Below are 13,897 nucleotides of genomic sequence, written 5' to 3' on the forward strand. Positions count from 1 at the left end.
CTGAGGATGCCTTTTCCCTCCTGTTGCTCTCTGCATTTCTCTCATTCCTTTCCCCCTCCTCAATATACCACTGTGCTTCTCACCTTTTGCATCATTAGTTTCTGGCATCAGAGTGGCAATCAGAGTGCGAGATCCCCTTTCCTTATTGGTCTCTCCCCAGAGTTTATTACACCGGTTTCTTGACTGAGTTAACCAAGGAGAAAAGGGCGCCACTGTTTCTCCTCAGTTTAGGGCCCAACCACTGACTCTCCTAACCTCTTCCCCCCTCTCCCGTTGTTCATTCAGCAATGACAATGTGTCTGGTGCTGTACAAAACATACAGCAAAGATGGTCCCTAAAGATGCATGCACAGTGATGATGAGATGGTGCAGGAGATGGAATACTTCAGAGGAGAGTCTCTCTTTCTCTTGCCAGTTACCTTCCCAATTCAATTTGCCTCTCTCCGTCCCACCCTCACTTGTTCACAGCTCCCCTCCAACGCTCCCCCGCCCCCACCCCATGTTTGTCCTTTAACTTCCAAAAACAGAGTGGGCCACTTCATGGCATAGTGACACCCAAAGACAATCAGAGCAATCTGCCACCTAACTCCAGCATTTCTGCAGGAGCCCTTTTTATCTCAATAAATCAAACATTTACCCTTAAAGTGACAGCTGCCACCACGCCTGGGGTCAGAACCTTCTTCAGGGACAGCTGAAAGAAAGGGAAGGGGAGAAATGGTCAACTTTGCCCTAACTTGCCGTATAGGTTGTATCCTTATTAAAGAGCTGAAGCACAGAATCAGTTGAAGAAGGAAGAATGCTATAGTCAAATTCACATGGACTCCCTCTTTTCCCAAGAATTTTAACTCTTTCCAACCTAGCTGGACAAATAAAAAAAAAGAACAAACTGATTAATTTGCATAGGCTTCCAGCAGCCAATCCCCATTGAGGAGATAGGCCAATTTGCATGAGGTATTAATACCACCATGTGCAAGCTACACGTGTGCACTAGTGGTTTGGCCTGGATAAAAGAAGCAGGTGGAAATCTTCCCCTTAAAGAGACATTGCCTGAATCAGCCAAACTTTAAAAAAGAAAACAAAACATAAACCGATTATTTTCATGCAGCAAGGAGAGAGAAGAAATTAATACTGTTTTCATATTCACTCCCCTGTGTTACTAATGCTAACACTGCTTGACAATATTCCAATGAAGTTTTTAGTTTCTTGATAGAAAATGCCTTTTTTGACAAAACTTAAATTTTCTTACTGTATTCAACATTTTTCGTGGCCAACAAAAGGTTTCAAAATGGAAAATTAGGTTTCATTTTGGTGGTGGAGAAAAGTAACACACACTTTTAAAGCTGTTTTCTACTGGAATAAAGGCTAAAAAGTGGGTGGAAGGGGTTTCTTTTTTTTTTTTTTTACCAAAACTCCATTTGGGCCTGGATTTTGGTTGGGGTCTTTAGGGAATCAGAATATAGCCAATTGTACTGCCGTCCTGCCCAGAGTCCCAGGCTGAGATTGAGGTAACAGCTGGTTGAGATGTGTTTTTTACTCCCATGTAACTTATTGACAAAAAACAAAACAAATACATTTTTGTTTTGTCAAAAAAAAATTCAAAAGTTTTTGGGGTTTCATCAAAACAAAAATAAAAACAAGAAAGCTCCCAAAACTAAAAACGAGCAAGCAAAAAATGGGTTTTGTAACAACCTCTCCCCATCACCCAAAAAATTAATCCAAAACTAACATAGAAATGTCCATTTGGACAAAAAAACCATTAAAAAAAAAGTAGTTAAAAAAACCCTTAAAAATGCCCAGTATTTCTTGAACATCCAGGACAGTGGTTTTCAACCTTTTTGCAGACCCATAAAAAGTTTCCAGTGGCGATGCGGACTCCTTTGGAACTCTTAGACATAGTCTGTGGACCCCCAGGGGTCCGTGGACCACAGGTTGAAAACCACTGGTCTAGGATGTGGATTTGGATTTTGTTTGCAGCAATGTAACTCCATTGGTTTTAGGAGAGTTACTCCCTATTTATACCAGCGGGAGAGAAGATCCAGGACCTCTTGTAATTTTTTGGGCTAGGATGGTTGGTTCCAGCTGCAGTGCTGCCAACTCTCATGATTTTCTTGCCAGCTTTGTGATAATTGCTGCTTCTGTTAAAGCCCCAGCTCCTGGAGTCAGGTAGTTTTCTGAGACTAAAGTACATTTCTAGCCCTTGCGGTTGAGAAGCAGAAAATGTGACACCCCCCACCCCTTTATAGGCTCAAATAGCAAAAAGCAAATAATCCCCCTTCCCCAAGCACTTTTTTAAAATCTTATGATTTTTAAGACAATCTCATGATTGTTGGGGGAAGCTGGCTTCTGATTTTTGGAAATGCTACAGCTGACATCCTCGGAGGATTCCTCAAAAGCTGGTGAGAAATAAACCCAGGTGTAGATGGCTAATGAGATGCCAGTCTGCTCTGTGCAAAAGGAAATACCTATTTATTTACAACTTAAGAGCCCTCCCAATAAACATGTGACATTTAGCCTGCATGATAAAACAGACACATCAATGAACTTGCAGCAAATCAATTCCTCCAGATAAAGTCTGCTGCTAGACTGGAAGCCAATTTAAATTCATAATCTTCCTGTGGCTTCGTGTTTCCACTCCAGCTTTGCTAGGTAGGACATTTCACAATGAATAAGCAGGGTAATAAAAATAAATGGGGAAAATAATGATGTGGATCCATTTCAAAGCCCTCAGCTGCTGGGATGTCCTGAGTTAAAGGCAGTCACTGTGGTCTACTCTACTCTAGAAAAGGTTTGCTGGTGTAGCGAAATGGATATAGATCTCCCAGCAAATCCTCTTAGTGGAAATGCAGCTTGTATGCACAGTGCTTTTGCCAGTATAGTTTATATTAGTTCTACAAATAAAATAAGCTATACTGGCAAACGGTCCTTTTTGCTGGCACGACTGTGTCCACTTTGAACTGTGTGCTAATAAAGACCAGCAAGACGTGTAGCTAACAGGAACAAATAAGCCAGGGGGAGAAGTGTCTTTTCTGAGGGTGCACTTCAAAGGTTCACTGGGCTAGAACTAGGGGACAAGCAACCCATTTTGGGATCCAGGCATTGGGGAAACCTCTTGATGGGCCTGGGATGTTCATGAATGCTTGGATCCTGGTGTTAACTGAAAACTAGCAGCTCTTCCAAAGAAGGACTCCCGGGGAGAAAAATCTACTTTATTATATAGGAAAAGAAACCACTGGTAAGCATTGACCTTGGATTGCAGTTTGCTTGTGCAACTGTTTCTATTTCCACTTATAATTCTTACTCACTAGAACTCTTAAATCTTAACTTTTAGTAATAAATTTATGATTGTTTCACTATAAATATATGCCAGTGCTGAGACATTATAAAGGACCTGATCCTGAGTTGTGCCAGTCACACTGCGTGTACACTGGTCCTTCAGGAAAAGCTTACCTGGTAATTTCTGTGAGAGGCCAGTGACAGGGGCTGGCCATTGCAGGGAGGGCTTTGAGCACTCAGGGGATGGGATGCTCCTATCATTAGCCTGTACGGAGAGGGGTTGGCCTGTGGGGATCTGGAAGTGCTTGTGTGGCCAGAGACTGCTGGATTCAGGGAGCTTAAGTTACAGTGGGCAAAGATAAAACTGCTTCATGTTAGAGGCAGGTAGTGGTGAGGGGCCGGACAACTCTGGTGCCCCTGGGGAGCCTGACAGGTGCTGAGTACCCACAACTTGCTCTAAAATCAATGGGATTTGCATAGGTTCAGTACCACTGAGACTTGGCCCAACCTTATCTAGTGAGGTGCCTATATATGGATTTAAAGCCCCTTTAGTACATATCCTCCCCCCCCAAATAGAAAACATTGGCTGTGGATGACAAAACAAATTTTAAAACATTGAACATCCTTCCTATCATAAATGGTAAAGACATTTCTCAGCTGGTGGAAGTCTACTGATTTCAAGGCAGTTACACCAGCAGGGAATTTGGTCCAGACCTCCGTTTGGACAGTGAAACTAGCCTCATCAGTAGAACGGATTGGGAATTTTCTGACAAAATGTTTGGTGGAAAGGCTCAGGCCTGATGAATTTTTCAATTAATTTTTTTTTTGCAAAGAGTTTTGAAGTTGTCCAAGCATTTGAAATGAAAAAAGTCCAGTTTTATGGTTCTTTCCATTTTGAAATTTAAGCTAATCATTTTAATTATTTTTTTTAATGGTTGAAATCAAACCAAAATGTTTTGAAACCTACATTTCAGTTAACTGAAACCAAAACATTTCTCAACGTCGGGATTTTTTTGAGATTTCAGCTTTTTTGTCCTGATTCTGGAGGGGCAAATTTTTCAAAATCAGAAAAATTGTTGAGAGATGGGAAAGCAGTTTCCTGCCTAGCTCAGTTAGTGAGTTTTACTTCTGTATGTAGCCACTTTCACCAGCTGTCTTTCCTGCCTTACATTTCTGCAGAGTTTGTGCTGCAAACCATACCAGGGAAGGCTTCCATCCAGACAAAAACAAACAGTTTTCATTGGAATTTAACAAGCCATTGAAACAATATGATCTATAGATCATAGATTAAAAAAAACAACAACACACAAGGCTTACAAAAGCCTAACTATATGGCTTAAATGAGACTGGCTGGGGATTGCTTTTAAAATCAAAATGATATTTTTAAAAGATCTTTAAATCACCCACAGATTGGGGGTCAGATCATCAGCAGGTATAAATCAGTGAAGTCAGTAAGTTATGCTGATTTACACCAGCTGAGGCTCTGGCCCAGTGTATTTAGCCTGAATGTCAATTCTCTTGTTGTTTGGAAAAAATCAGTTCCTCTCTGACTTACTTGCTGACATGTGAGTCTGGATCTGGGTTTTTTAATTGCAACTTTCAAATAGTTCAAGGACCAGTGCAGCATATAAGGACAACAGGGGCCCCTGCTTTATTTCAGGTCCCTGAAGCTTCATCAATTGCTCTGGAGAAGGAAAAAACCTCAAACTGATTTCTTGGTAGGTGAAATGTCAGATACTGGTTCAAAGTCAATTGAAACAAATGGGAGTGTTTCTAGTGTCTTAAATGGGCTTTGGGACAGACCCTTAATTTGCTTTTAACTTCCTTCATCAAGGCTTTTGATTGAGCAGGGCCATCTGAGCAACCAGCAGCATCCACGACACCACCGCATTCCTGAGTCAAAAGCTGAGAGTGATGTAATGGAGTCAGCAGTCCCTTCTACTCCCAGGACTTAGGGAACTCCTATGAGGTAATGCTAAGCCACTCAGACTTCAGTTAGTTCGTCTGGGAGCCCAAGAGAACCACAGGGTCAGATCTGCATCCAGCCACCTCAATAAAGAATCCATCTTCTACTGACTGCAACCAAATCCTCCCTGCTCTCTGTGACGAGAGACATGAGCAGTCAGTCTCCTGCTACACTCTGAAGGCTGGGGATCCTGACTGGTGAGGGAGAAGGCGCATGCAACATTTCATTACAGTTCTGGCACAGGGCACGTGGGACATTCACAATGTAAAGAAAAATTGCATCTAATCGTAGCACAGAGAATGTGTGTGTGTGTGTGTGTGTGTGTGTGTGTGTGTGTGTGTGTGTGTGTGTGTGTGTAGAAGGGCCGCTGATTTTTGAGGGCCTTCAGTTTTGGGTGCATGTTAAACACTTTAGGCCTGATTTTCAAGGCACTGCTGAGCACGTCTGCTCCCACTGACACCAGTCTGGGAAGCCGCTAGTGCTCAGCTCTTTTGAAAATCAGGCTCAACTTGGGAGCCCAAAAATCCCTGGCCACCTTGTAAACATTTGGCCCTGATGACTGGGCAGGGTGCTCAGCCCGACCCCAAGAGCATGAGAGGGTTTGGAGGGGGAGAAGCCTACCCCGATCAAACATATCAGGCCCAATCCAGCCTGGGAGCAACAGCATGGACTTCGATGGAGCTGCTCTCACTTCTACCACGACAGAATCTGGCCCCGCTGGGCTGAGCTGGTTCACTGAACTCTGTTTCTCTCCTGCTCTCATAAACCCCTGTGTTTAAGATGACACCCCCAGCCCAGAGACTCTCATAGCTGTTTCACAGTGCACAACAGTGGGCTTAGCCATCTCCTGTGATGGAGGGGCCACGTTTACATGCACAGAGATACACACACTGAAGTGCCCCATGCCCATAGCTGCAGAATGGACTGACCCAAAGATGCCTGGGCTCGCATGTAGACACTAGCCTAGGTCCCGATGCACACCACACACCACACCAGCAAAGAAGTGCACCCCCAGATTATATACGCCGGCACACACATAGACACGGACATATGCCTGCATGGATTCCAACATGCGTATGTCCTGCCCGGTCTCTGGGGGCTTGTCAGGGCTTGTCTTCACCGTAGAGTTAACTTGAGCTTTGCCCCTAACTCGAGTCCTGTTCACACACACAACCCCTGAACTTGAGTACAGTGGCGCTTCTAATGTGAGCTGGCTGGCCTGTTGGTGGGGGGACAGGCTGCAGCTCAAGTGAGCACAATGCCTCAGCTGCTAACAGCCACGCTGTGCGGCTTGAGGGTTATTTCCCAGGTCTACACTGAAAAGTTATGCCGAGCCAGCTATAGCTGAAAAACACACGCTCCTGAGTGATCCAATCCCTGGCACAGATACAGGGCCAACAAGAGGTGGGGGAAGCTGGTACAAATTACCAGGGCCCAGCGGTCCGTAAGGGAGCCCGGGGCCTGGCTTCCCCAGCCCTGTTTAGCCAGTCCACCTTTGCTGGGGGGTCCGAAATTTTTTTTTCACCAGGGCCTGAACCCACTGTTGGCGACTCTGTACAGACAGCATTAACCATGGCAACGGAAGAACCTCTCCTGTCTCCGTAGCGGCTGTCTACACACTGAGGTGCGAGGGAAGCACCGCTGTAGTGTTTCAAGTGTAGACAACCCCTCAGAGCAGCCATCCTCTCTGTAGCTAGGTTAACTGGAGAGGAGATCTGCAGTGGAGATACGCACGTGAGCCTCAGCACGCCCACCTCAGCCAGTCAGGCTGCTAGTTCCCTGCTAGTTCCTTTCCCCCTCAATGACCCCCGTCATAATTTCCCCCAGCCCCATCCACCCAAACGCCCCCCTCTTCCCCAGTCCCCCACATTCCTTCTGTCTTCTCTGCTCCCTTTTCTCTCCAACTCTCAGCAACCAAACCTGAATCTGATGGGCCTCTCATGTATATCCCCTAGGAGCTGCTCACTCATGGCATCCTCAGTGTCATCACCTGCCTCAACATGGCAAGGGACCTGATTCATGGAATCGTGTCCCAGCCCCCCTCCACCCCCCCAACTTGACTGAAAAACCTCTGCAGCCTGCTGGGTTACACCAGAGACCATCCTCCCTCCCTCTTACCTGTGTGCACAGACTCCAGATTCACCATCCTGCTGGTGGGACAGAATCCACAGCGCGCCCAGCCTCCTGCAGCCAGCCCCACATTGGCCTGTGGGGCTGCCAGTTTGCCCCCACCTCTGGAGCTGGGCTCAAGGCAGCTCCGAAGCACCTACACCTGCATTGCCCGGCGACACACTGGGCCAGGTGAGCATGCTGTGCACTTGTGGCCACGCCCCCCCTCCTCCCTGCTTGGCAGCATGCTGATGTTCTGAGAGCATGGCACGCAGCCCATGCAAAACACCAGGATTTGCATATTAGTAACTCTGGGACTGTTGAGTCCCTGCAGCACTAAACAGGGGGTGGGGTGCTTGGAAGAAGGAGGCAGCTGTCTCCATATGCTCAGCGCCATGTACACACCTCGGAGCACCTGCCTCCCCTCCCACTGCCAAGCCTGCAAAAGAAGGGGCTTTGCTGAGACTCAGTCATCAGAGAGCCCTAGAGCCCCACAGGAAATGAAGTGGGCTCCCTCATACTTCAGTGCCGACAAGAAAGGCCAAGACACCTGCCTGGGCATGCTGGATGGAAGCCATCAAAGGACCGAGCCAGGATTCAACCTACACTGCTGCTCAGTCCTTAGATAAGGCTTTTGATCTTCTTAGCCCTGAATAGACATTGGTCTCCACTCCCACCATCGGATTCAAGGACATGCACTCTTGTGCCCCACAGGCATTCGTGTGGGCGTGGGGTCTACAGGTGAATCCAGTTGCCAGGCCAGGGTAATTAAATTAACCCCACAGAACCGGGGTAATTAACTCATGAACCTGCATGATATGCATCTGTACAATGGGGAAAAGGGGGACACAGAGAGACAAGGTGACTTTCCCAAAGAGCTGAAGCAGAAGCATGGTGAGAACTCAGGAATTCCTGTCAGATCTGAGCTCTGTCCACTAGGCCATGCTGCCTCTCTATGAGGCTGATACCCTTCTTCCCACCCCCGCCCATCCACTGAGGTACTTACACCAGGAGAGTGGAAAGATAGAATCACATTTGTTAGGTGACCTCGCAAGGCCCAGATCCTTCTTTCGCTGACACAAGATCTTCGCTGATGTGACACCATTGACTCAATGGGAGTCACTCCACATTTCAGTTGGATAACAGAGAGCTGAATCAGGACCCCGATGGGTGCCAGCCCACACAGAACTCAATCACTCGGCAACCTGGATGGGCCCATAACACTCACAGAGTTCACACACTCCCCTAAGTGTATGTGAAAAGCCCACAGCAGGCTTAGAGGGTCATCTGCCCAGCTGTCTAATCTGGAATATCAGGGAGCTGGGAGTCCCGCCATGAAGCCATCCTGAACGCCACTTTCGGGCAAGCCTACGCTACAAAATTAAGTCAACCTAAATTAGGTCGATATACAGCCACTGCCATCATTGAATTGGTTTCACATGTCCACACTATACTCCTTGTGTCGGCGGTGTGTCCCCTCACCAGGAGCGCTCCACAGATTTAACTGCCAGTGCAGGGCATTGTGGGATGGTTTCTAAAAGGCAGCAACGGTTGATGTAAGCAACATAGTGTCTACACGGACACTGCATTGACCTCACCACATTAACCTAAGTACCGTGCCTCTCGCAGAGATGGTGTTATTAAGTCGGTGTAGTGGGCGAGTGACATTGGCGGGAGCGACATTTTAGAGTAGACCCTTACTGAGTTAGGCTGACATAAAGTGCCGGATGGCGATCTCACTCGGGACTGTAGAGAGCCCTCAGAGTGTATATTTGCTCCCAGAATTGTCTGTGGTCTCCTTTCCTCTCCAGCCCCGTCCGCACCACTCCCTAACCCAGGTCTTCTGATCTAAGTGCTCTCACTCTTTGTAGCTGAATGTCTGAGCTCAGATCTGCCCAGGCCTCTCTGCCGGGAATCCATCCTGAAAAGTGTTTACAAGCTCTCAGGAGCTGCCAGGTGCAAGCTATCACACATCCATTTCTCTCTCCCTAGCCCACATTCTGAGGCACTCAGCTTTCCCACATGCCGCACTTCCTGCTCCCTGGAAATACAGGTTTCTTCTGGGGATAGGCAGGATTGTTTTGCCTAACAGCCAAACCCCCTGGGTTTGAGAGCCTGAGTCAGATTCTGCAGCCAGGAGAGACCAGGGAAAAGATGGGATGGTGCAGGAATCCCCAGCATGGAGGAAACAACCAAGCGCGTGAACGAACAAAGAGAAAAACGGGGCAGAGAGATGGCAGGTGAAAAGCAGAGGGGATATTGGGGTGGGGGAGGATGGAACAATTCTGAGGAAAGTCTATTTTTCAAAGCTGGGGGGCTGAAGGGAGGCTCAGATCCATATTTAGGTACTCATGGGCTGATTTAAAAGGAGGGGAGCCCTTCTTGCTCCCATTAGCCCACATCAGAGAGGGCAAGATAGGGCTGCCCAATTGATATCTGTGATGCCAATACAACGTGTGTGACTCACCCCCATATCTGGGCCGACACCAGGGACCTCAGGAACTAAAAGCATCAGTTTCTGCTGCTGGGAGCTGCTCCCAACTTGTATTCTGTGTGGATTGGGCACAGAGGGGGGCACTGCACATGCTGACCAACGGATTACACATGCAGCCTTCCCCTGCTAGATACCAAGAGTTCTTGTCAGGAGCTCCCTGCTACTGGACACCCAGCCATCAGCTCCTAGGGGGTGGCCTCAGTTCTGATGCTCTCTTCCTTGATCCTTTGCTCCATAAGCATGCAGCCACCTCTGGGGCTGAACGCAGCACCAGAACACAGTCTAACTCGAGTGTTAACAACACGTGCTTCTAGCTGGACAGAGGGCCTGGCCTGGGTGACAAATCTACTTCTGTGACCCTAGTCTGTATCTCAGGTGCATCTGACTAGCTAGCTCCCTCCTCTCCACCTTTCTGAGCTGCGGCATAGATGCACAGCACTTCCTTATGGTCCATTAGGAGACATTTGATCCTTATCTGCAAGGGATGAAATAAACGTATATGAAAGGGATTGGAAATTCCGCAATCTGCAAGCTCAATCTTGGAGTTTGTATGCAGCTTTGGAGGTCAGAAAAAACAGGCACTTCTGGCCTTTGGTAGGAGAGACCCCACTGGCTCCTCTGATCCACTTGGGAGACATTTTTGGTCAACTGAATTACAGTGAATTGCTCTGACTGGAATACAGGAGGAGGGAACCAGCTTCAATTACTATTCTCACTGACTGAAGAAAAATCCAGTGTTCCTACTCTGGCTCAGTATTTAGCTAGATCCAGTCATGGAAATAAATGACTTGCTTAATATGAGACACGTTACAAATCCTCAGATACTGGGACATCCTGCTATTTAGGCTGAAGGGAAAAAGCCCTTTTCTACTGAAATTTTTTCCTTACTCCACTTTCATTGTTCATCATTGTCTTGCTTCCATTCCTTCATCTTATCCCTTATGGAAAAACTCCATTTTCTACCAGCAAATGATAACTTTTCTATAGTGTTTCATAGCTATTCTATACCATTAAATGAAGAATTATATCCCTGCTATAGAATTCTACAGGATAATTACAAAAATACTCAGACTAGATGGTCATAATAGTTCCCTCTGACTTTAAAAACATATGATTCTATGAAGAAGAGCGTGGATATAATTCCTTGTCCTTATTCAGGCAGTTAGAATGATTTCTAGTTGGTTTCACCTTTAGTGAAGTCCATGGCCAACATTGTCACAAGTAGCCACTGATTTTTGGTGCCTCAGTTTCCCAGAGCCCAAACTTGAGGTGCTGGTCTTAAGAGATGCTGAGCACCAGCATTTCTTATTGATTTCTATTGGAGTTGTGATGTGTAGCACTGCTGAAAGTCAAGATGCAAGCTGGGCCCTCAACTCTCTACGCCAGGGGCAGCATGTGAGGGAAATGGCCACTTTGGAAAGTTTGGCTGCATAAGTCATTTAAGAACATTCTTGAACTTGTCTGCATGAACATTTAGTTTGTGGTAAGCTAAGTGTAAACCTAACCCACCTTGTGTGGACCCTGCTTTAACCTACTCCCATTTCAAAGTGGGATGGGATTAGTTTAACCCATTGCAATCTAACCTTTGCTATGTAATGTGCTTAATAGTTTATAGGATCCACTCATGACCCTAATAAAAAGCATTCTTTAAAAGAACACGATTGTTGATTTGGGGTAAAACAGGGCAGGGGAAAGCACTGGGTGAATTACATTTGCATTAGATTAAGATAATCTTTCCAGCGTAAGAGGATTTGCTTTCACACTGTCCATTCTGAATTCTAGTGCAGATACTGTTGCCAGAAATCAGTAGCCCTTCTTCTGTGGCCTCCGTGAATGACCTATCCACACTCATCATTGCTTGTGCTTCTTTCTCTCCACCCACCAACATCTATTCCTCCTTTGGATAAACCTCCTGGGATGATGCTTGGTTTACAGAGCATGGCCTTTCACACAGGACCTTAAACCCAAGCCCCAGGTCAGATTTGCATAAGCGTTAAAGATATCCTGATGCTTTTCCAGAGAGCATGGATTTATCCTATTATTCTGAGCCATAATGTCCTTCCACAGCTTGCGATGTGACAGTTTGCTCTTGCCCACAGCTGCCTTTCAGTAATGTTGACTGTACAGGTGGATTGTGCAGTGCTTTGGAAAGAAAATATTTGTGCCAAATGACATTTATTTCTCTACTGGATGCATTATTCCCATTCTTATGGGGACTGGGAAGTAGCAAGAGATCTTGCAAAGACTGGTGAGTGTCTTTTTAATTTGGAAAGTGAAGGGGGAAAAAAGTCTTTAGTGCATGGGGTTTAGCTTCGCGTTGCACTGATTAAATTCTCTTAACTGGGAAATGTATTGCCACAAACATCCTCCCCAGCTGAAAAAGATTCTTCCTGCACAGATGTTTTCCTAATTCTCAATGCACAAAGCAATTGAAGTGCTGGGGAAATTCAGGCCAGCAGCACACTCTTGTGGAGACTTCCAAAACCACAGTGCAAGCTCCTTGCTCCACTTGTCTAACTAAAGGAGACAGCAAAAACCTTTAGGTAAACCACAGGAGTCAGCTTCCCCAGCTCTGAGGCTAACAGATTTCAGCGGAGCTACGCTAATTTACCAGAGCTGAGGATCTGGCCCCTGCTAGTCTCCGCCCCCAGGAGCATAACAGTGCAGGACCACTTCCAAGCAGCTCTTTTGGAAGATTTAATGATCTCTGGGTACATAGCCCCACCCCAGGGGACAGCCCAAACTTCTGTTAACAGAGGAGATAGCATAGATTCCTGAAACCCCATTGATTCCAGATCAGAACACACTGCAAACAAATATATTGTAGAAACCAAAGTGGTTTAAAGTCAGTTTCCTTCTTCACTTACTTACCAAGCCCCAGCGCTGGGTTTCCTCTGCTGCAGGTAATGGAATCTCGAAAGCCCACCACAGGGTGGTGAAAGCTGCAGGAATTGAGAATGTCATTAACTGTTGCACTGCAGCCGGAGGGTCTGAACCCCAGCCTCAGGCCGCTACAGGCTTTCAGAAGGCAGAGTGGATGAGTGTCCCTGTTTTTGGTCAGGGAGCTGTGATCTCACACAGTTATAGGGGAAGAGCTCACCTGCAAGTGTAGCCCACTGATCTCTCACATTCAAACAGTAGCACAGTTTGGCGCTTTGCAGCTCTGGATCATCAGCCTAAACCTGGGCCACTGGTCTGGAGAGGGAAAGACTGAGCAGCACAGGGGTCTCCTACAGGTTGGAGAATTTCCTTTCAGCAAGATCAGGGAGTGAGCCCATTAGCCAATGACAGCCAGGCAGCACCTCCCTCCCCCTGCCCCCGATGGGCATTACCCTCCAGGGCAGTGAGGGGCAAGATGGTGGGAGAGATGGCAGCAGAGGGGCCACAATGCCCCCATGGGGAAATGTTTGCTTAGATACCTCTGGTGATAGGTCTTCTAGGGACACCTGAGAAAAACAACCTCAGCGCTGCAGAGCGGTATGGTGCCCACTGATGGGAAGGTAGTGCCCAGGAGGGGCATAACTGCAGAAACTGTGCCAGTGCCCCTGTGGCCTGGTGGGGTTTAACTCTATTGCAGCATGGCTGAAAATCCACCGGTGTCCCCGTGGGATGGAACAGCAGAGCCATGCAGGTTTCCTGGCCCAACCATGGTAGCTGAAGAACTGGCAGCCCCAGCCAAGGGCATGGTTTAAACTCCCTTCAGAATGGAGGGAGGCAATCCTTGGATGACCCCGTAGAACAAAGGGCAGGAGTCAGGAAGCAGAGAATGGAAGCCCAAAGGTGGAAGAGGGACAGGGCCATTCAGATGGTCTGTGGCGGAAGACAAGGAACAGGGGCAGACACACCGAGTGATTTGCCCTGAGGCCTCAGATGCCAGGCAGCTGAGCTATCGTGCAGCCTCTCTGAGAAGATAAAGGATTGTTCTTAGCCTGCCTTCCTCCAGAGGGAAGCAGCAGCCCAAGTCTTGGGATCGTGGTGCTTTGTGATGGGAAAAGCCTATTAAGCCAGAGTCTTCACCCCACACTGGGCACATCAACAATAGACAGGACTCAGCTG

General features: G+C 47.1%; 1 protein-coding gene across 1 annotated transcript in view; it reads right to left on the minus strand.

The window, feature by feature from the left end:
- The window catches only part of POU2F3 (POU class 2 homeobox 3), a 58,587-nt gene extending 51,157 nt beyond the window's left edge, over window positions 1-7,430 (minus strand). The window contains exons 1-2 of the mRNA XM_030538262.1: window positions 7,357-7,430; window positions 637-690 (exon numbers count right to left, since the gene is read on the minus strand). Of these exons, the coding sequence (XP_030394122.1) occupies window positions 637-690; window positions 7,357-7,384 (82 nt within the window). The 5' untranslated portion in view covers window positions 7,385-7,430. The remainder of the gene's footprint in view (window positions 1-636; window positions 691-7,356) is intronic.
- Between the last annotated feature and the right edge of the window lie 6,467 nt (window positions 7,431-13,897).

The sequence above is a fragment of the Gopherus evgoodei genome, chromosome 19 (genome assembly GCF_007399415.2).
Source record: "Gopherus evgoodei ecotype Sinaloan lineage chromosome 19, rGopEvg1_v1.p, whole genome shotgun sequence".
In the NCBI taxonomy this organism is placed as follows: Eukaryota; Metazoa; Chordata; order Testudines; family Testudinidae; genus Gopherus; species Gopherus evgoodei.